Consider the following 24,324-nt stretch of genomic DNA (forward strand, 5'->3'; position numbering starts at 1 on the left):
AGAATATTAGTATTTAATACAGTTTTGCATGGTATTTTCTAAGTAACAATGGCCAGAGTTAGGATGAGACGAATTAATCATGCTTTTAAAACCACCTAATTTGAGGATTTTGTGTTATGTAGCCTAAATGAAATTCAATAATTTAATAATACGTACGTAAAATCAAGAGGCTATAGGAAAGGAAATATTGCTCCCAGAAGTACTTACACAATTCCCTGAATGGTGGATGGTAATTATAATTAGATTTTCCTACAGAGTTATCTCTATACAGGGTTTTCTTTTTCTCTTCAGAGTGAAAGCAAAATGTTAGTGTCACAATTAAAATAGAATTATAAATGGAACTCAGCTACTTTCACTCAGCAAATCATTCGGTGTATCCTCTAAGTCAGGAGACCTCAGCCTAGGTTTTGCAACACACAGGTAGTGAGCCTAGACCATAGATATTTACTACTAATAAGTAAAATGCTCATGTTCACAAATTGTTTAGTTTTTAAAAGGAATTGTTAATACAAAGAAGGGTAATTCTCTAACAGGATCTCTGGCATTAATTGCAATGCCATATGCTTACCTGACTGCAAAGACTGGAGTTAGACCCTGTTTATACAATAGTTACAGACACACCATAGTTGTGGTAATTGAAAAAATTTTTTCAGTGAAAAAATTTACTTCTCCACAATTTTGGGATGCATTTTAAAAAATCTGGACATGTGATGAGAATGTGTCTTTCCATGTCAGCATCATCTGTCATGTGTATCATGGTGAGGAAAATAGTCTGAGAACTGCTGATCTATATTATATTAATATAACAAATACCTATTAAGCTGAAAGACTGGAAACAACTGTGTGTTTTTTGTTTTCCTTTTTTTTTGATATATCTATTAATTATCACAAAACTGAATTTGGGTCACAGTAAACAATCCACGGCACATTTGTACAAGTAACTACAACTGATTTAGTTTATAGATAGAATCTATCCATGATATACATTGACCAGTTTTGCATTGATGGGTTTCTGTAATATTGGTTTAGAAAAATTTTTACTCACTTCATTGCAAAATAAATGAGATTTCTGATTCTCCAATAAAGATAATATTTACAAGTATTTATCAAGAAGTAAATTATTTCCTGGTTTCCATTTCTATTAGTTTCTTATTTTAATAATATGTCCTTTTCATATTTCCCTTGTCTTTTTGGGGGAAAAAAAACCCTACCATTTCGTATGAGAAAGAATAATTCATTAATTTCTGAGTTTGTAAGTCTTAAAAAGTTATAGTCCAAAAGCAATGCTTGTTAGAAAGAGAAATCTTACTAGAGAAATATTTTTCCAAACCAATTCATGAACTTTGGAAAGATGTCCATTAAAATCACTGGGCAATAATTGTCAGTCAACTAAAGTGTTGAAATCAATATAGGCAATAGGTAGAAGAGAAGATGTAGGTCATTATTAATAGTAACCAAAATAGTTTTGTTTTTCTTCAGGCTTGAGGTAGATTTTTTAAAAAATTGATAGTTTACTTTTTAGAGTAGTTTTTAAGCTTACAGAAAAATTGAGCAGAGTTCCATATATTGCACCCTCTGCCCAGTTTTGCCTGTTATTAACATCTTGCCTTAGTGTGGTACACTTTGTTACAATTAATGAACCAATATTGTACATGACTATGAACTAACTGTCCATAGCTTACATTAGAGTTCACTCTGCTTTGTTCTATGGGGTTTCAACAAATGCATGAAGTCATTTACCCACTGTTATATTATAGAGCAGTATAAGTATAGGTTAGTTTCACTGCCATAAAAATCCCGTGCTCCACCTATTCACCACTTCCCCATTTCCCTTTACAATTCCCGATCTTTTTACCCTTTCCATTGTTTTGCTTTTTCCAAAATGTCATATAGTTGGAATCATACAGTATGTATCCTTTCAAATTGGCTTCTTTCACTGAGCAATATTCATTTAAGGTTCCCTCCATGTCTTTTCATGGCTTGATAGCTCATTTCTTTTTAGGACTGAATACTATTCCATTATATGAATGTACCATGGTTTATCTATCCATTCATTATTGAAGGAAACCTTGGTTGCTTTCAGTTTTTGGCAAATATGAATAAATATTCATGTGCAGGTTTCTGTGTGAACATGAGTTTTCAACTTTTTTGGGTAAACACATAGGAGCATCATTGCTGGATCATATGGTAAGACTGTTTTGCTTTGTAAGAAACTGCCAATCTGTCTTCTAAAGTCGCTGTATCACTTTGCATTTCCACTAACAATGAAAGAGAGTTCCTGTTTCTCAAAATTCTTGTCAGCATTTGGTGTTGTCAGTGTTTTGTATTTTAGCCATTCTAAAAGGTATATGGTGGTATCTCACTGTTGGTTTAACTTGTTATTCCCTAATGACAAATGATGTTGAGTATCTTTTCATATGCGTGCTCAATTGCCATCTGATGATCTTTGTGATGTGTCTGTTCAGATCTTTGGCTCAGTTTTTAATCAAGCTATTTATTTTCTTACTGTGGAGTTTAAGTGTTCTTTGTACATTTTGGATACAAGTCCTTTATCAAATATGGTTTGCAAATATTTTCTCCCAATCTGTGACTTGACTCTTCATTCTTTCAACAGTGTCTTTCACAGAGCAAAACATAGTTTTACTTTTCCTCAGACTTGAGGTAGTTTTTTAAAATTATTATTATCGGATCACTTGTTAGAACACATCAAAGTAAAACTTAGTCCTGAATTATTTATTTACTTTACTTCTGAAAATTTACGTTCAAATAAAACTTTCAATAGTACATAATGCATGTTATGGATTTTGTAGAATTTTTAATGATATATGTGGACAAAATATTTATATATTGCCTTTATTCCTTTAACATTATTTTGAAACTTCCAATAGAAACAATAAAAACCAAGACATCAGATTATTAAATTTTCTATAATCCAAGAGTAAGCACTATAGCACCTTTTAAAATATAAGAGCAAGGTGAATTCAGATTGCACTGTGATTTTCATAAGAAGAGAAAGAAGAATTCTCTGCATTGTTTGCTTGTTGACCTTTTAGATCAGAATTTAAAGTATATTACTATCCTTCAAATTAACCTAAGAGAATTGATGTGGGGAAGACACACGATGTAGAAGAGCTGAGTATTCCAGTGGACATGTAATGACTTACAGGTTTCAGATGAGCAAGCCAAAATCTAGGAAATAAAACAATTCACCCATGGTCACTTTGCTCGTTAATGGCAAAGCTGGGACCATAAATCCCACTTTTTATTTCCAGTTCAGCATCCTTTTCCCTCTCCAAACTGCCTACTATACCTTTTCCCCCCAACACAGATAAAAAATGAATTTACTGACAAAAGGTCCCACACAGAAAGAAAAACAAGTACGTCTAAGGCTTGATTTTCACAGAGGTTAGAACACTACCTCCTCATTCTTCATAAGTAACAATAAAAATATTTTTATTGTTAGATGATAGTATTTTCTGAATTCCAAATATTGGAATATATTTTATTCAGCCTAGAATAATTTTAGAATTTATGAAAATCAGATGTTTTGTGGCAACAAGGCTGATAATTAATATACCATACATTCTGAATATCTTCATGAAAAACTTGAATACAGATTGCTGTGGTCTAAAAAGATAGTCAATGAACTGAAAATATCTGCCCAACAAATTCTTGAGATCAATTCCTAGAATATGGAAATATTTTGACACTGCAAATTGTTCGGACCACAAAAACTCCCTGCCATCGTTAGAAATAAAATGTATATTTCGTAAGACAGCTGTGATGAAAACGATTTCCATGTAAGATAGGAAATATACAACAAACCTCAGAAAAAACACCCTTCTTAAATTTCAAGACAAGTACACCATTTTTAAGAAAGTTTAAATAACTCTTTCCTATGTTCCTAAACCAGAAATTTTCTTTCCCAAATGATTGTGAATTCCCCAAGAGTCATAACATTATCTTTTATCCCTTAGGCCTATGATACTGTACGTGTCTAATAAATGATGCTGAGTGACTGAGGGAACCTCATTACATACTACTGAATATGGCAAATAACAACATGACAAAGGTTCTCCAGTTTATCATCTATAAATGTAATATCATTCTTTTGCTATTGGATTTTTTTTTCTCCTTCAGGTTTTACCATTCTCTCAGAACATGACACAAATTTATAATGCTGACTTTATTAAAGTACAATAGGAAAGGTCCTCATTTAAAGTTAATTTAACGTAAAGTACATTTGTAGGAATGGCATTTTAAAGCTATCAGTTTCGTTTATTATACCAAAATTGATAACAATGTTATGTATTTTTATGTTGGTAAGCCAACAAAGTGAACTTAAATTCAATTAAGTATAGAATATACTTTAAGTTTCGCACAAATGTTTCGATTTTTCCAGGGGAAAATCTTTTTCTGTTCCACGCATGCCTACACTGATTTCAGTGTTTACAAAAATTTGGACTGCAAGTAAAAGAGCCTCACATTGTTTTGACATGAAAACAATTCAGTGCAAACAAAGAAGGTGGAGAAATGTTTGCTGTGTCAGAAAATGTTGAGAACCCCTTGTCAGAGCAACTGTCATTCTGTGATTTCAGGGTCTGAGCACTGCTGGAAGTGGAACAGAGGCTAACAAGGTAGGCCCCCAAGACATTTTGCGGCAACAGTGGAGAGGGGGAAACAACACTCCACGAACATGAGCCTCAAATCCCCGACGTCTGCTCTTCAGTTTGAGAACAAAGGCAGCCATATGATGGCGAAAAATGAAAGTTGTTTTCTGGTCCGGCATACCCCTCATCCCAGAAGGGTCTGCCACATCAAAGGTACGGTGAGTCAAGTCCTAGAACGGTTTCTCTCCTCTACACTTGGGCTACTTGATTCTGGTGTACTACCCAGAATATTAACCACTGCCCAGGCACAGGCACTGACTGTGGAGACCAGATGCCAGGCCTGGAGCTAGAGCAGAGGCTGGCAGGCACCCTCTGTGCCCCACCGTCATGCTTGGATAACTCGATTGTTAGGAAAAAGGCCTGAAGCAGTGCCAAAGGGGCCAATCAGGGAGCGCAGGGCTGCAACTGAGCAAACGGTAGGAAAGTATTTCAGTATTTTAACAACTTGCACAGTCAGGCTAGCATCTGCGCGCTGAACAGCAGCCCTGACGAAGCATGTATTTTACCCACCCTCCGTTTCTCTTGCTCCTTTCTCTCTCTCCTTCCTCCCTCCCTCTTTTCCTCCCTTCTTTCTTTTCTTCCTCATTTCCTTCCTTCCTTCATCTCTTCCTCCGTCCATCTTTCCCACACTCTCCTTCCCTGTCTTTCTTTCAAAATTTAAATTTAGTTCCTGTAACACCATGTCTTCCAATTTTTCCCCCTACCTCTGTGATTTCTCTTTCCCAGCTTTTATTTTTGCTGATTCTGCAGTAAACGTTGGAGTCCCTCATAGCTTAGACCTTGGCACTTCTTTCTACTTACTCTACTGTGACCCTAGTCAAATTAAACCATTCACAAGTTTCAAATACTAAACTGAGTGTAATATTTTTCTGACTTCAAATACTTGAATGTACTTGATACATAACTCTTCTATATCTTATTTCACATTCTTCCTTGAATTATATTATACCTACAATGCAGTATAGAACTGTTCACAGACTTTTATGTCTTCAAATCCTCTATAATGCCTACCAAAAGACTTGCTCATAGTAATATATGTTCACAAAGAAATATATGTTTCACAACTAAATAGAAAATTTTCTTTGGAAATCTTTCTGCTAATTTCTAGAAAGCTTAGTAACTGGAATTGAAATGAAAAAGTGAAGAGAAGCTAGCTGCTTTATTTTGACTATTAACAGCTACCATGTTTCCCCGAAAATAAGACCTAGCCGGAAAATCAGCTCCAGTATTATATTATATTATTTTATATTATATTATACCCAGTATTGTATTGTATTATATTATATTATAGCCAGTATTGTATTATATTATTGTATCATATTACATTATACCTGGTCTTACTTATATCATATTAAAATAAGACCAGGTCTTATGTTAATTTTTGCTCCAAAAGATGCATTAGAGCTGATGGTCCGGCTAGGTCTCATTTTCGGGGGAACACGGTATGTTAAAAGTCAACATGTGCTTGGAACCCACACTCAGTACAAGAACAGTACAGCTAGTTTGTTCACTGGTTTTACCCCAAATATATATATACATCCAGTAATGTGTGTGTGTATGTATGTGTATATATATATATATATACACACATATATATATATAATATATTAAGAAGAAAGAATAGGCAGAACTTGGCATTTACTGGATTTGGGGAATGGAAACGATGAAACAGCGTAAGAAATCTAAAATTACTGCTAGGTTTTTAGCTTGGTTGACTAGCTGGATAGTGCACCATCCAATTAGTCTTAAGCATTCAGGAGGACAGACACATGTTGGAGAGAAGATTATAAACTTCATTTTAAACACGTATTTGATGTGCTGATGGAACATTCAGGAGGAAATGGCCAAGTAGATAAATGGATATAAGGACTTGGAGCCTAAGGATTGGATGGGGCTATAAAATAGATTTGAAAGACAGGGGCATGTAGGTTAAAACTATAGTGTTGCTGCTCAAGAAAGCAAAGAAACCCCAACAGAACTCTGAAAAACACAAGAGATAAGCAGACACAGGAAACCCCTGTATATTCAAGGAAGTTAATGAAATGCCCATCAAAATTGTCCCTAACTTCCTTCACTGCTGGATTGAATTTAACATTTTCCTGAGTAGCTTTAAATCATTTAACATTTCCCACTTGACTCTGAAGTCACTAAAATGCCATTCTATTTGACCCTTCATGCATTCTTATATAGTTCTTTCCTAACTCTTTAGATAGATGTAATCTGAATTTTTTTCTTATTACTTATGTCCAGATATAGATCCACGTATGTATATTTATACATATACATACCGGAAAGGAATGTGTGAATGAATAAGGAAAACAAAGCTGAAAAAAAAAGTAGGGATGGAAGGGAAAAAAAGCTCCCCTCCCCCCGCCACACACACATCTTTTACTAATTAAAGGAGGTAGCATAGAAAATAGGGATTTTTTCCCTATTGATTTGTCTCAGTGTTAATGTTTTATATATTTCATTTGATAATCAATTTTTCACTCTGCACCTGGGCCAATCGCTAACCCAGGTATTTATGATAAAATGATAAAATGTGATACTGTCTTCAAAATTTTATTCTCATTTCTATTTGGAACTAGTTACTATCAGTGAAGTTCAAAGTATTATACTAAATAAAAGCTTTATATTTGGCTATGTTACTCATTCATTTAACAAATAATCATAGAACACCTACTTTGTGCCAGATACTATTCTAGACACTAGGAATAGAGCCCCAAATGAAACTGACAAAATCCATGTTTTCATGAGGTTTATATCCTAGAGCAGCTCAGCACAGCAGTGTGCAAACAGATATGACAGGTGACAACAGTTATGGAAAGAATAAAAGAGCATAAGGGGATAGAGCCTGATGGGGTGTATTTCAGACAGGTTGTCATCAAATACCTTTTGATGTCATTTGAGCAGATAGATAAGAAGGGCATGGACCAATGGTACTAGAAGCAGATTTGGAAAAATGGGCAATTATGAAACACACTATTGAGAAGCTTCCTGTGCCACTTCTTGTGGAACAAAGCAACCATCCATTACTACTTCTCATAATTTATTGATTAACACAAAGCAATTCCCTGTGTGTCCCCATTTCCTCAGCTATCCAATATGACATGACATAGCATTGAAACTGAAAAGATGAATCTATAAATCAATATGTGAGCCAAAAGCAAATAGCTGTTATAGGAGAGGGAATGAACCTGGAAGGCTCTCACGTGAGGAAGGAGGTTCTTTTGTACCCCATTTTCCTTCCTTCCTGCCCTCACAATTTATCTTAGCCTGTCTCCTATTCCTGGCTCCAACAGCTTTTTACCTTCTGCCAGTACAAAATAAGAGCCAGTGTATGTCTTTTAGGAGGCCTGGCTACATGAAGACATTCTGGATGCTTTCAAAAATCTCAATCTGGTATTCACAAAGAGGACTAACATGACCCCTCTTGGTCATCATCAAAACTTGAGAAATGAGAATTCTGTCTGGGATAGAGGCAGATCTACTCCACTTGACTCTAAGACCAAGATCAAAGATGTGGGTATGGTTCTCAAGGCTAACAAGATGGCAGAACATTTTAAGGAAGCATGTAGTATGACTAATTTGCTACACCGACTTTCAATGACTAGCACTGGTTCATACAATTTGAAGTCGGACATCTTACATATATTTAACAATATCTGGCTGGAAGAGAAATCACTGATCATTCTAAGAAAACCTGCCCCAAACCTAATCTGGTGGTTTGGTCTTTCTATCCTTACTCACCTAGGTTTGAATAACATTCCGATCTGTACTGTGAACGACGATCAAAACTCATTCGGAACATTGTGGGGTGTTGGCCAGTTCAACCCTTTAGAGAAGGACGATATACCACATCCACCACGCACTGCAGCCCTGGACAACACAGTAAGAGAAGACCCACCAGACCCCGTCAGGGTCAAGGTGTCCTCTCCACGGCATCATTCAGGTGAGTCCCTCTCAATTGATGAACTCTTTCCTGAGGCCTCCTGCCAACTATCAGGGGGTAAAAAAGCTGTATGATTACTAATATAGCTGCAGTGATTTTTAAATAGTCATGAAATTTTCTGTGAAATAGGTTATTCACTACAAAAATTTTTCACTCATCTAATCTCAACTCAGTAGTTGAAAAATGTTAATAATAATAATAGTAGTAATAATTATTATTAACATTATCATGTACAAGGCATATTTGGTGTGGTTCTGGTCTCTAGTCCCTACAAAAGTAGCTAAGAGATACCAAAAGTGAGTGTTTAGCTAACATTGATAGGGAAACTACTTCAGACAAAAAGTGAGTGGGGGAAACGCAATAGGGATAGAATTAATATTTACATGTGCCCCTCTGGACAGTCACCTCCTTAAGATCAGAGCTCTGTGTTTTTGCTATTCTGGGTATCTCCCCAGGTTCCAGCACAGGGCCTTGACTTTAGTAAACAATGTCATTAAGGAATTAATGCTTACTGAATTGAAATTGAGGAATTCATCAAAACTACAGCATAATGGCTATAGTTAACAAGAGTGTATTGTATATTTGAAAGTGAAGAGTGTAGATCTTAAAATTTCTCATCACAAGAAAAAAATTGTAACTATGTGAGGTTATGGATGTTAACTAAATTTATTGTGATAGTCACTTTGCAATACATACATATGTCAAATCATTATGTTATATACCTTAAACTAATACAAAAAAAAAAAAAAGCATAGCATGGCAAAATCTAAAGGTCAAGGTAAAATAGAAGGAATTCTGGATGGTAGAAATTATATCCAGTTCTCTTTCTCCTGCCATATCCAATTACATGCTATTACTAAAAGTTTCAGGGCACATGAAAATTATTTTGGTGTAATGTGGTAAAATATATAGCTTTCAAAAGATAACAATAAGAGGGATCATTAATAGAGTACTTACTATATGATTCCATTCTAAGGTCTTCTGCCTTAGACCTTATATATATCTTTTTGTATATATACCCATTTCATCTTTTTGAAAGTTCTTCTTTCTTCCTTTCCACTAGCAATGAAGAATCATTCCTTCTGATGTCCCTACTTATACTGTAAAACTTATACTGTAGAAACTTAAAAATTACATTTCCAAGAATCCCTTGATGGGAAGTAGGTGTTGTCATCTGGTAAAATTTATATCACAGATGTGGGGCTAAGTTCATTTTTTTTTTGGTTGATGTTTGCTATCAAGCATGACTGGAGACGTGGGTTTTTTGTTCTTTTTTTTTCCTACAACATCCTGGTGTTCAGCTTCTGGATTTATAGATGTCAAATGGCAAAGTCAGCAGATGTGGTAGCTTTCTGATCGCAGCAGTGATCCAAAGCCTAATCTTAGCCTCACAGGTGTTGTGACAGCAATTGAAGTGGCAATGACCTCATGGCACCCCTTCCTCCTGATTGTGATAAAGGCTGTGCCCCCTTGGTGGGCCAGGCGCAACGTGCTGTTTTTGAAATGATTTGTGAAGGGTCAAGACCACAGTTCACTGTTCCAGCCCTTCCAATGATATTACAAACAACTAATTCCCTGTATTTTTTGCATTTTTGCTTAAAATAGCTAGTTTCTGTTTCCCACACACACACACATACAAATTAAATAATCTCACACACATAACTTTGTTCTCCCTACTCTAAGTAATGAATAGTTACCAGTAGGTATATACACAAAATCTTTTCACGTTTTAAAAAAGTTTTTGTGTTAACTATGGCTTCAGTAAAGAGACAGTATCACTTAAACAGAATATATCCTTAAATTAATGTGAAGAAAAATTAATTAAATGTTTAAGTGGTTTTAGGGCAATTTAGGGGAATTTAGGGATGACTGAATGAAATGGGTAGGGTTGAGAGACTGATAAAGCAAGAAATAAAATAAAGAACGTAGTAAGAACTCAGCATACATCTTCTCTTTCTGTCTACAGGGCAAACGGCACACACAGAGTCTCTTTAATTAGAGAAAGTGACAGTTATATGGAGAGGAATCAGAGAAAAACATGACTTACACTGAAATATGTACTTTTAAAAATCAGTTTACCCAGATCAAGAAAGCTCTTGCAGAGTTTCTTTATATCATCTTCCTGGGCATAGAATTAGTTTTGTAAGATAAATATGTTTTATTATGTTATTGTAGTATAATTCTACCTGCAGGTTTTCTAATACCATGCCTCCCCGAAAATAGACCTAGCCGGACTATCAGCAGTAATGCATCTTTTGGAGCAAAAATTAATGTAAGACCCGGTTTATATCATATCATATCATATCATATCATATCATATCATATCATATATCATATCATATCATATCATATATCATAGATCCAGTCCTATAGTAAAATAAGACCGGGTCTTATATTAATTTTTGCTCCAAAAGACACATTAGCGCTGATTGTCTGGCCAGGTCTTATTTTCGGGGAAACAGGATACTTACAAACAGATCCCCAGTTGCCCTTAATTGAAATTCAGAAGTACTCTCATCTGTTTAAGCCACTGATGTCATTTATGGTATGTGATAGAAATTTTTTGGTTTGATCTAAATGTATTTTTCCTCAATATCATTTCAGAGCCCTACAGAAAAATCAAGGAATGCTTCAAAACTTCCAGTGAGAATCCCTTAGTAATTAAAAAGGTAAAGAAACAACTATTTACAGCTACCTATTTAGTTTGACTTCTATCATTCCCTCTCCTTTTCTTCACAAACTTTTCTGAAAAGACAGTATTTTTATAGCCTTATTTAAGTATATCAACATGATATAAAATGCACATATTTAAAGCACGCGAGTTGATGAGTTTCGACAAATATATATCCACACCTGGGAAATCACCACCCAAATCAAGAGAATAAACTTATCCATCACTCCCAAAAGTTTCCTCGTGACCCTGTCCCTCCCATGGGCAAACATTTATCTGCTATCACTAAAGATTTAGCATGTAATTTTGAGGATTTTATATAAATGAAATCACATGCTGTGTTCTCTTTTTTTCATCTGGTTTCTTTAACTCAGCATAATTACTTTAAGATTCACCCATGTTGTGATGTGCCTCCATAGTTCATTCTTTCTTATTGCCGAGGAATATTCAATTGTATAGGTATCCCACAATTTGTTTATCCATTCAGCTGTTGATGGACGTTTAGCTTGTTTTCAATTTTTGACAAACGTGATATGAACATTTGTGTACAAGTCCGTGTATGGACATTTTCTTTTCTCTTGGGTAAATACCTAGTAGTGGAATGACTGGGTCTTATAGTAGGTGTATGTTTGAATTTTAAGAAACTGCCAAAGTGTTTTTCAAAGTGGTTATACCAATTTATGTTCTTGCAATAGTTATAAGACTTTCCTTTCCTCAACATCTTTAGTGTGGCCAGCATTTTGTTTTAGCCAATCTAGTGGGTGTGTAATGGTATCTCATTGTAGTTTTCGTTTGCATTTCCCTAATGACTAATGAGGCTGACATGTTTTCATATTCTTAATTGCCATCCATATATCTTTTTATGGAAAGTGTGTGTTAAAATCTTATGTCTACTTTTTAAATTGGGTTGTTTGTTTTCTTATTATGAAGTTATAAAAGTTCTTTATATATTCTAGGTATAAATCTTTTGTCACAGAGACATTTTGCAAATATTTTCTTGTAGTCTGAAGTTTACTTTTTTTGTAACTGTATCTTTTGAAACAAAATTCATAATTTTGATGAAGCCCACATTTTTAATTTTTCTATTATAGCTTCAAATGTACATACTGTTTATCTCTCTATTGTGCCTTATTGTGATGGCTAGAACTTCTAGTACAATGCTGAATGGAACTGGTGAGAGCAGACATCCTTGCCTTATCTAAATCATAGGAGAAAAGCACTCAGACTTTCACCATTAAGTATGATGTTAATTTACTTTATTCATAAGTGCCCTTATATGGCTAAGGAATTCCTTTCCATTCTTAGTGTTCTGAGGTTTTTTTTAAAATCAGAAATGGGGGTTGGATTTTGTCAATTGCTTTTTCTGCGTCTACTTGTGATAATCACATTATTTTTCTTTTTTAGTCTGTTAATAGGGTAAAGTTGATCGGTTAACTTTCAAATGTTAAACGAATCTTGCATTCCTGGAAAAAAAATCCACTTGGTCATGTTCTCTTTTATATATTTAATTTCATAAGATATTGTTTACCATTCTTGTTTCTATGTTCATAAGGAATATTTGCAGTTTATTTGTGATTTTTTTCTGGTTTTAGTGTCAGCATAATACTGGCTTCATAGAATAGGTTGAGAACTCCTCTTTAATATTCTCAGAGATTTTATGAAAAATTGGTATTTCTTCCTTAAAATTTTGATAGAATTCTTCAGTGAAGCAATCAGGGCTGGAGTTTGTTTTGATTCAAGATTTTTAAATACAAATTCAATTTCTCATTTTCATAGATATAGGCTATTTCAGTTATCTATTTCTTCTTTAGTGAGCTTTGGTAGTTTATGTTCTTCAAGAAATTTGTCCATTTCATCTAAGTTTTTGTATTTGCTATATAAAGTCATTCATAAAACATCCTTTTAATGATTATCTGATCTGTAGAAATGCTCTCACATTACTCCTGATATTGGTAATTTGTATCTTCTTGTTTTCCTGGTGTATCCAGCTAGAAGTTTAAGAGTTTTACTGACAATGTTATTTATTGTCAGTAAATTTATTGACAATGTTATATATAATATCCTCATATTCTTTTAAAATTATCTGTAGGATCTGTAAAGCCTATGCTTTTACATATCAGTTTTGTTAATTTGTGTCTTTTACTTGATCAGTTTCAACAGAAGTTTATCAATTTATTAGTCTATCAAAGAACTAATTTTTTTCTTCCATATTGTACATTTTCTATTTTGTTGACTTCTGTTATCTTTTTTTCTCTTTCTATTCACACACTTCATTTTATTGTTCTTTTTCTAGCTTCTTTTATCTTTCTCATATACACATACATATTAAAGCTATAAATTCCCCTCTGAGGATTCCTTTAGTTGCTTTCATAATTTTTGCTACTATAACAGTTTCAGTAGTATTAAGTTAAAACTTTTTCTAACTTGCGTTATAATTTCTTCTTGACTCACAGCTCAATTGCTAGATAATGTGTGTGAAAAAATATTTGTGGCAATCTGAAGTCCATGGTAAATGGATTTTCTTTCAGAGAAAATTTGCACTTGCTTCTATAGGAACCCAGAGGCCCTACCAGCCTAGAACTATTTAAATCAAGTTCAAACCTTGATCTCAAGCTATACATATTTCTCCAAGGACTGTTACATTTCTAGGTCACTTTCGCCTTGAGAGTACAGTCCTTGGGTGGCTTTTATCTGGGTCCTGAACGTTGAGTCTTGTCTTTCAGGACCGTAAGGAGAGTCAAAAGGAGAGTTCTTATTTTCCCGGGTCAGACAATGACGTCTGGGCAAAAATGGCTACTGCACTGGGTATACCTCAGGCTTCTCACTTCCCCATCACTTTTGATCTATTAATTCCTATCTTATTCAGTCCTTGACAGTCTGTTTGTTTTTTAATTTTAATCTGACTTTTTAGTTGTGTTCAGTGAGAGGGTTAAATAATAACAACAAAAAAGTATATTACTATTCCCCAAAAAGAGAAGTCTACATAATAAATTTTAACAAAAGAATGCATCTAAATACAATATAACTTTATTTTCAGTAAACATCAACAATTAAACATTGTTCTATCAATTCCCATCATCACAGTCCCTGGTTGTTGACTCCTTCAGCCACCAGCTTCTGTGTGTCTTTACATATCACTCCTAAACGTGAAAAAACCTTTCTTGGAATAGGCACATAGATATATAATTCTTCCTGGACTTAAAAGCTCCTACACCTTTTTTTAAAAAATTGCAAACAGTATATTTACCTCCCAGAGCAAGAAAACAGACTTTCTACTTCTTCTTCCAACTAATCAAGGAAAGTTAATTTAGTTTACCTCTCTAATTCTCCAGCTCTCAGCTGACATTGAGCAGAGCCAGGAAACAACAGTTCACACCATGCAGTTGCTTCTCAGATGCAGCATAAAACCTCTCAGCTGTCTTTTCCAGTCATAAAAGAGAAATCTTCCCAATTCAACAGAAAATCTCACGTGTCATGAGTGGGTTGTTATTTCTGAACCATCGATACAAATAAAAGTTACATAGTAAACATTTAAAAATTATTATCTTAATGTTCAACCAAGGGTTTAAAACGGTTTCACAAAAAGTAAATAATATATTACTATTTATTCTGTCTCCAAATGCAAATATTTTAAAATTTGATATTTACGGGAGGAGTATAACGAACCTCGTTTTACTTGTATGTATGTCTCTCATTTCGCTACAATATTTCTTATTCTAAATCCTTTCACTGTTATACAAAATATAAGTGGATGCAAGCATATATTGATTATATTGTGCCTTTGATTTAGGAAAAAGTGAAGGTGAAAAACCCACCCTTACCTCCAAAGGCATGGTCTACTGCTGGCTGTTGTTCTTCAGAGGTGCTGAATACTACGACTAGTGCCAAAGAGAACACCATACGCATACCAAACTATCTAGAGCAGGAAATCAAAGTAAGGCAGGTTTATTTAATCCATAACTTGGGAACAGCATGACCAAACAATAAAAACAATCACATCATGTAGCACCCTTAAAACTCTGGTGGGTCTCATTAGACAACTGAATTGATTTAACATTGGTTCGCCTGAAATCCAAGGCCTACCCCTATTTTCATTTGCAGTCTTTCTTCTCCCTGAAATCCTGCACTCTTAAAGCAACACTACCTTTGGTTTAGACATAATGAAATGGTTGGCATTGGCCAAACCACCTCGGCTCTGTTCTTCTCATGTCTGTCTTCATCATCTTCCGAATGCTTCAGAGGCACTTTCCACGACGCCTAGCCATTACCTATACATTTTCTTCACATAGTTTAATGTGCAGAGATTCCTCCAATCAGCATTCATTTCTCTCTCTCTCTTATCTGTGGAAAACTGTTTCTTCAAACCTTCTCTGCCTGAGGTTATAAACTTAGTTATATTAATGGTAATTCGCCATATCAGACTACTAGAAGGTTTTCTCTAGCCACAGTTATTTCTGAGAATGACATATAATCAAGAGTAAGTCAATCAGTTGATGTTTGTCATCTGATATTCTTTGTTTTCCTTCTTTAGTTCCTTTTGGTAACCTCCACCTTGCCTCACTGTAAGACCCACTACGATGAATTAAGGGTCAAAATATTGTAATGATGACTCTGATAGAAATTTAAATAAGTATCTGTAATAGCAATTGCAAATAACAGAGCATGTTGTAAGGGTTGTTACTGAATAATCCTGATAAGGAGCTATTTTAAAAGTAAAGAATAACAGTATCATTGGGTATGATTTATGCTAATGATTAAAATTGGGAAGAATAAAAGCGAAGAAGGACAAGAAAAGATAATATCTACAGACATGACTTGTGTTATACATGCTTTCCTGATAATTGTGGCTGAAGACTTTATATTACACAGAGTCTTCAGAATTACTGCCCACTTCACCCACTACCCTCTGGCATCACTGATCTTTCGATAATTTGCTCATTTCCTCCTTACGGGTTTTCCCCTACTAAGAAGTCTCTTCTCTTTGATCCTTTCAGTCTTCACCGTTTTCTCATTAAGGTCTCAGCTTAAATATCACTTACTCAGAAGTACTTTCCCTGACCACCTAATCTAAGGTAGCTACCCAGTCCCTCTTTATCCCATTGCCCTTTGTTATTTTGTGCATAGCACATGCCGTATCTGAGGTTCATTTTTCCCCCCAATATTGTTTCTGCCTCCTCACCCCACTCACACTAAAATTTAAGTCTTACACAATCTCATACTTGTCTTGGTAATATTGCTTTATCTTCAGTGCCTAGATAAGTGCTAGGCACCTAGTAATTATTAAAGACGTACTCATTGAATGTTGAATACATTAATTAAAAAGGAAAGTTCTATCAAGATCAAGGTAAAACTGTAGAAAATCAGCTAACCATGGAGGCCCTGAACTCAACCAAACCATGAGCTGACTGCAGTTTTAGTAAGGCTGTCTTGCTTCCTTGGGCACATCAATAGACCACCAAGACCCTGTAAAACTCACCTTGTGGGCATCTATTAAAGAGCCCTCCTCTCAAAAGCATCTTCCACCTTAAAGATATTAACTAGGTATCAACTGATACAAAATCCACTAAAATGTAAACTCTTTGAAGGAAGGGATCTTTTCTATGTTGTTCACAAGTGATTCTTCCGCACTTACCACTTTGCTTGAAAAATATTAACTGACACACACAGAATGGCATTTTACCAAATAATTGTCGGCTATTTCTTAAATAAATGAAAGGAGAGGGAGTAAATGAAAAAAAAAATAGGTCTTATTAAATTTTTTTGGCTTGTATAAATGAGTCCTAAAAATAGAGCTCATCTTGGTGGCATTTCATCCTTCTATGCCTTCCACAAAAAAATCTGACCTATCTTCCAATTTCTTATTAGCCAGGCTGGTAACTCTGAATGGGTTGTGTAATCAAGAAATATTTGTGCAGGGGCGTGTATGAAAAACTATGTAGTTTTACAATTATTACTTTAAAGGAAAACAGAATTCGGTGGCAGTTAGGATCTTGTTCTCAGCCTTCCTCCCAAAGATCTTGAATGTACAGAAATAATAGTCTATTATTGACACCAAAGTCTGCCAAACACATTCATTTATTCTATAAGCATTTAAGTAAAGTGACAAAATACTATAGTTTGGAGGTACAGTTGGTTCCTTCATTCACAGAGCTTATGAGAGGGATTGTACAGGTGTTGTAAAATCATATAGGAGGAGATTTTGGAGTTACGAAAGTCTTCAAGGAGGAAGAAGCCTAAAGAAGGTTTAAGGTATAATTAGAAGATAAAAAGAAGTACAGAAAAGCTCATTCCTAGCCAAGAAAACTTCCGTCTAAACGTTAAGCGGTGAGAGCATTGTTTATTCAAGGAACTAAAAGCAATTAAAATGGCCATTACAGAGAGTGCAGAGAGAACGCTGCATAGAGGATGCAGCTGGAGACTAAGGTAAGGAAGTACTTTAAAAGCCATACTGAGGTGTCCAGATTTCATCGAAAGTGTTGTGGGAAGTCAACAAAGAATGTTAAGCAGAATTACTGTAGATACAATACTCGCATGCAGAACTAATTTGGGAGGAGGAAGCAAAATTGTAGGCAAGATCCTCTGCTTCCAAAATGATAGACTGGGTGCAAGACTTAGCCTCCTGATAGAAACAATTATATAATCGGGTAAAACATATAAAGAAACTGTTTTCGGGCAGTTTTGGGCAACAGACAATACAAATATATGACTATGGAGAGAAGGAAAACAATTTGATTTCCACGTTTTTGTCTGGGGCATGGTCTGAATCATGGCACAGAAAAGTGGAGCCCAAACAAAGGTAACAGTTTCACTACATAGAGAAAACAGTTCAGATTCTGGGGTTGCTGAAGTAGTTGGAATTTGCGAGTGAAGATATTAAAGAAGAGGTATCTATGGAGAAAATAAGCTCCCCAAATCTAGGGAGTCTATGAGTCCCTAGATAGGGTTATGAGTCTTCAGTCCAATGTCAGCTGCACATGCAGAGGAGGAGTCTGAGACCTGGCAGGTGGTAGCTACTGGAAGGGGGCACATCGCTTAGAGATGCTGGGCTTGTGATCTGCCAGAGTGAAGAGACCTTGTTGAACACACCAGAAAGTCAGTTGAGTCCCCAGACAGGTCACAACCTTAAAAAAAAGGAGGGTACTCTAGCTCCAAGGTAGGGCCTACTCTAGACCTATACTCCTAAGTCCTAAAATCAAGTTTCAACAGATCAAACTCACCTGCCAACGTATTTACCACCTTCCAGAACAAAACTCAATTTAGAGCAAGGAGGAGCCTTTCTAGGAAGACATATTCTACTTCCTCTCACTAAAAGGATAATTGTATGCTCTCAAAGTTGATCAATGAGTGTTGTACGAGTTACAAGAAGCTGAAAGTAATGTGCAATCACTATATTGATGAAAATACCATTAGAGGCCTAGAGAATGCCACAGGGTTCTTTTTATTACTATTATTTTTGCTGTGGCAATTGATTTAACGTGAAATTAGGAGCAAATTTAACTTGATGTCTTCAGGATATGACATTATTGAGGGCAAGAATCTTAATAACAAAGCTCAATAGGCAGTGAATTTTTCTGTCCTTTAATTTCAATTCTATATTTCCAACATCTAGATCAATGACAGACACAAATGTTTGTTAAATTAATAGTATTTAAAGAAAAGATTTCAGGTAGAGAGTCTAGGAAAACGGATGTTGCAGTCGCTCAAGGAAGAATTGATGATGGCTTAGACAGGATCAGGGCTGTGCCGATAAAGAAAAATGGAGAGATTTGAGACACATCCAGAAGGAAGAATTTACTGACCTCGGTGTTTGGCAGTATGTTGTAGAAAACATACTTTCCAGGAAGAATCCCAGAGTCTGGATTGGCCATACATTTAATGTATACTGGTGCTGTCCACTGAGACAGGGGAACCAGGAAGAACAGCAAGTGTGGTGCAGGTTTTAGGAAGAGAAAGATAGGGTGTAGTTTGAGATATTTTGGGTTCAGAATAACTATAGTATATCTAAGTGTGTTCAGCCGCGAGGCAGATGGATATATAGGATTGAAGTTCAGGAGACAGGTATAAATTTCAGATATGCCTAAATTCCAACAGCAGTCACAGTTTTTGGGGTCAAACTGGAAACATCATTGCACGTGCTTAATACTTTGCACTTTAATGTTTATTACAGTTCATTTTTATTAGAATTATTTCATATATTTTTGTCTCCTCTATCATCCACACTTTGGCCCTTACCTCCTGATAAAAAATTGTCAAGGAAGGATTCTGAGTTACAAAAGGGAATTATATTCCTTTCCCATTGGGTCAATTATTGTGCTCAGCTGAGGAACAATGATGAATCCAGCTCGATTCACCCACTATAGAGAGAAGCAGTTCAGAAGAGGACAGTTCAATGACTGGAAGATCCCCATTAGAACCTCACGATACAGAAGGAAAGGATCAATTCCCCAAGAGAAGAAAAATTAATGGCTCCTCCAGAAGATTTTGGTACTGAACAGACGAAACAGGGGAAATACTGTATTGCCTAACTTAAACTATAACGTACTACTTGTATTGGAGATACTGGTTTTTTTTAAAGATTCCACTGACTCCCAAGCTAAAGTCCCATAATTGATTTAATGAAGCACTGTGTACAGAGTGACATCTGGGAAGATAAGAGAACTTTATGAACCTTGTACTGTTTATTTGCTCACTATGTAACTCTACTATTCTCTGTCAGATTCTGGCAAAGCTCTGTAACATTTTACGTACTGATTCTCTGGCAGAAGTTCTACAGTGGCTGCTTCATGCAAGTTCAAAAGGTGAGATTATAAGCATTTGCAAACACTGAGTACTTTATTGTCAGGCACTAGGCATGTGTCAGTATCTGAAGAAATCCAAATCTACTCTATTTGCAAAGATACATTATAACACATTGCAATGTTTCAGTATCAGAATCTTTGTAGTCCTATATAGAGGAGATGACCATGCCAGCTCGTTATTTAATGACCTAAAATTTGCTGTGCCCCATATTGAACTTCTTTGGGTGACATGAAAGAAACACTTGTGTCCAGGATTGATTTCTGCTTCTTCTCCTAAGTCCACATACACCTAGGGCTCTCCCTGAGCATATCTTCTGGCCTACTGTGAACCCTGAACCCAGAGCCAGTTTCTTCCTTTGGTATGGATGGCAGTAGCACAGCCTTCCAAGTTCCAGATGCTAACAGCTCTGCCAATTCCCCACCAAAACCATCATCTCGGTCAACTCTTAGCCTCCTTTAGGCCCTTCCTGGCCTGCTCCATGCAAACACATGCCAGTCCTAAATAAGACAATCATAAATAGCAGAGAGCAGCTATCTTCTAACCACGCTGGCCATCAGACTGACCGAGGAAAAACTTCTGAGGTGGGTGGGGCCTGGTAATTTGCATTTCTAGGAAGTTCCCAGGTGATGCTAATAATGCTGGACTGGGGGCCGTTCTTTGAGAATCGTTGCATTAGTCAAAGTTAAGAAATACCAGTGTGTTAGGGACAGTGCAATGTTTTCACATGGGAGCATTTTGGAAATAGCACTCTACCCCAGGAACTCAAGACGACTTGGCAGGCCAATTGAGAAGTATTTGGAAGTAAGGAGTCTTTAGTTCTTCTCTATTTGTTTTTCCTTTTGAAGAATGTAACTTTAAAAAAATTACACAAGTAACAAGTGCTTATTGTTGGGGGAAAAAAACAGCTGAACCAGAAAAAAATAAAAGAACAACAACAATCAGTAAAATTACCACAGACATTAGTTCAATGAATACTTTGGTATGTATCTTTCTAGACATACTTGTAACTCTTAAGTATTAATATATCGAAACAGATTACCAGCCTTTCACACTGTAGTGCTGGATAAACAAAACTAAGTCAGTGTTTGAGCCAACATTATAATTACAACCTTTGTGCCCCCCTCCCTTTTTAAATCAGAAAAAGAGTGGGTCTCAGCTTTGATTCATGCTGAGCTGGCAGAGATACACTTGTTGACACACTTCCGCAGAAACATCTCACCAGAACCAGTAGGAGAGACTGGCAAGCCACCCAAAGTTGAATCGCCCCCAAATTCACCTGCAAAATCAAAAGTGCTGACCACATCTAGGGAAGGACATCAACTCACCAGGTAATTAGACATAACAGCGACCTAGAGGGCATGTGGTACATAAAGACTTTGAATTCTTTTCATTATCTTTCAAACCATTAACCACGTTGAGGTTTTAAGTCTCCTTTATTCAGTAAATGACAGCAATGTGTACTTGTTTTCTTTCATTTTCATAAATGTAATGAGAATCATTCTAAACCCTATCCTTCAGAGCATTTTCGCAGGGGCTGTCTTCCTCACCCAACAAGCTTTCTTTTTGAGGAAAGTTCCCTTTCCACTAAGGGCAAAGCAAGAGCAGCCACCCAGAAATCTACAAAAATACAGTTTTTTAAGTTTACCTAAGGAAGAAAAAAAGCTATAAAGGAAACAACACTGTATCATTATTGTATATTTTGTTAAATGCATATCATACAAGTATCACTTCATTTTATATAGAATAATACGATTAAATTGCTTCACTTAATTATCTTTGACATACCCCTGGGGGCTGCCAGAGGGAAAAATAACTACTAAGGGAATTGGAAATTATTTCAGTAGAAATTCTTCCTAAACCTTGTAACTACAATGAGAGAAAAAATATGTATTCATGTATAACATCATGGTGAAAAAATGTGGTAAGATAGTCAAGGTCAGACTCTCTACCTTAGCGAATAATACATGATACACTGTTCAGATATTCACTCAAAGTCAGGAGAATTTTCCATTGGAAAATATGTTTAATACTGTCTGCTTTGAAAAATAAAGAATTGGAATAGCATATTTAAGATATAAATATATAAAGACATATAAAGATATCAAGATATATAAAACTTAGCTTATGTGATAATGGTGAAGTCTATAGAAAATACTTGTTTGTATTTGTGAATTTCATTTTCTCTTTTTCCAATTGATTTAGATCGTCAAGTCAAGGATCTGAAAGAAATAAGGATGTACCAAAAGGTTAAGTACAGTTTGTGATAATTACTGACTTGGTTTAAAGAAATCAGTAAGTATCTAACTAGTTAGGGATACAGATATTAAGCTTCTATGGTTTTAAAGGCAGTAAAATACAATAGTGATTTTCAGCTACTCTAAGGGACAGCAGCTGCTGAATTTCTCATAGAGATAAATTTGACATAAATTTAACTTTGTTTTGGAAGGTCAAGTGTCTCATCAGGGACAGACACTCTTTGAGAAACAAGACAGCAGGACACAGGAAGTACAGGTGTAGTCATGCCAGTCTAGTGACAGAAGCCCTGCACGATTTAACAAAAAGACAGTGACTTCAGAGTTTTGGTTCTTCACAGCTTAACTGTCATTCAGCTAAATGATTTTCACTAGAAACAAAGTCAACCAGAGAAAAACAATAAAATGGCACTTAGCCACAAGCCGTTGCCCCAGAAGACGGTTGAAGTACAACGGAAAGGAACAGGTTTGTGTCCCCACCAGAAGCCCAACCCCAGTTTACAATTTGGACCAAGAAGAATCAAGAATTGTGGAAAGTCCTACATTGGTCCAGAATAGTCCGACTGAAACATACCTGGGGGTGGTGATGGAGGGGGTGTGGCAGCTCCTAGCTTTAAAACAAGCAGAGCAACAAGGACTACAGAGCAATGACTTTAGAGCAACAACTATGAAGTCTGTCTACTAGCCTCAAACAAAAAGTCTGTCTTGTTATTTCTACAAGTTCCCTTTCTACCAGGAATGACATGGTAATCAATTAGTTCCTCCAGACCCCAACAGTTTCCACTCGGGTTAACCAACCCCAAAGAGGTTCTATCTGCGAATAGGCAATAATAAGTATAACTCAGAAATTAGAAAATATCCCCTTATTCTGACACTCCAAGGTATCTGACTTCTCCTACCAAACTCTTCTTCCCAGGGCTATAAATTTCTGACAGTGATAGTTTCTATCACTCAATTTTATGTTTTACCTGTTGGTCCCACATATATCTCACCCTGTCTAGATATTTGGAAAACGTTTTGTGTAAGAATACCCAAATCATACCCCTTTGTCTCTAATATTGATATTCAGCATCTCCCCAAATCCTTATTACTCTTTGGAGGTGACTATGTAGGCCTTGGGAAGGTCTCATGAGTATAAATAATTTATTTTAACCTGCTTTTCTATTTTTCTTTTGTCTATCATGACTATAGGTCGTTCTCTTTTCTCTCACTGGTCCCATCCTTGCCCATCACATTTACCTGTCACCAGCTCTCATTCATTCCTACCAAAATGTTTGATTCTAAGAGTAAAGAACATATCTGCATGTTATAGAACAAATAACTCATTACTGATGAGCAGGTGTTAAGAAAAAAAGATGAGAATAGATTATTTTTTGAATTTTGGGTGTATTTGATTCACCTAAACTTTATATAGTTTTTTGTATGTTATTTGCTACTAAAACATGGCAGAAGCTATGTTTGATGTCTCATTTATGGTCTTATTTAGATTTTTTTCTATTTCAGAGGCTGAGTACAATCCTCCAGTGTTTATAAGAAGAAATAAGATGACAATACCTGTTGCAGAATATTTCAGCGAACCAAAGTCTCCTTCCAGGCCTAAAACACAGGAGAGCATAGCAGCAAAACCAATGACAGCAAGGAGTATCCAACAAGGATACAATCTCTCTTCCCAAAGAGCATTTTCTCCTATAACATACCAAAGGTAGAAATTCCAGACTGGACTAATTATTTCACAAACATGAGTTTCACTTTGTTATATCAAATTATGTCATAAAAAATGTTTGGTACTGAGGAATCAACAGCTCCTCTATCTGGTGGCTCATGTAAATCTCAAAGCACTTGAATATAATAAATATTAATGGAGACAATATTTTTATTCGTAGCTAATTTTAATGCCATGTATAAAAGAAATATGTTTATTTATATACTACATTTCCAGTCTTGCATTATTAGTATTAGTACGTAAGTATAAGGCCATAA

The 24,324-nt window shown here is 35.6% G+C and overlaps 1 protein-coding gene across 1 annotated transcript; it reads left to right on the plus strand.

Annotated features, from left to right (window-relative positions):
* The first annotated feature begins 4,696 nt into the window (after window positions 1-4,696).
* On the plus strand, window positions 4,697-24,274 carry C5H4orf17 (chromosome 5 C4orf17 homolog). Its single transcript, XM_033105457.1, has 8 exons — window positions 4,697-4,823; window positions 8,425-8,622; window positions 11,227-11,291; window positions 15,084-15,227; window positions 20,010-20,091; window positions 21,231-21,420; window positions 22,295-22,338; window positions 23,848-24,274. The coding sequence occupies exons 1-8, from the start codon at window positions 4,697-4,699 to the stop codon at window positions 24,048-24,050; spliced, it is 1,053 nt and encodes a 350-aa protein (XP_032961348.1). The 3' UTR covers window positions 24,051-24,274.
* Window positions 24,275-24,324: the final 50 nt, after the last annotated feature.

The sequence above is a fragment of the Rhinolophus ferrumequinum genome, chromosome 5 (genome assembly GCF_004115265.2).
Source record: "Rhinolophus ferrumequinum isolate MPI-CBG mRhiFer1 chromosome 5, mRhiFer1_v1.p, whole genome shotgun sequence".
Taxonomy (NCBI): Eukaryota; Metazoa; Chordata; class Mammalia; order Chiroptera; family Rhinolophidae; genus Rhinolophus; species Rhinolophus ferrumequinum.

Excerpts from the sequence above, each read along its gene's own strand:
- C5H4orf17 (XM_033105457.1), top strand. The coding sequence starts at position 4,697 with ATGAGCCTCAAATCCCCGACGTCTGCTCTTCAGTTTGAGAACAAAGGC. Across the intron at positions 8,623-11,226 it reads CTCTCCACGGCATCATTCAG|AGCCCTACAGAAAAATCAAG; the intron begins GTGAGTCCCTCT and ends ATATCATTTCAG. Across the intron at positions 21,421-22,294 it reads GAAGGACATCAACTCACCAG|ATCGTCAAGTCAAGGATCTG; the intron begins GTAATTAGACAT and ends CAATTGATTTAG.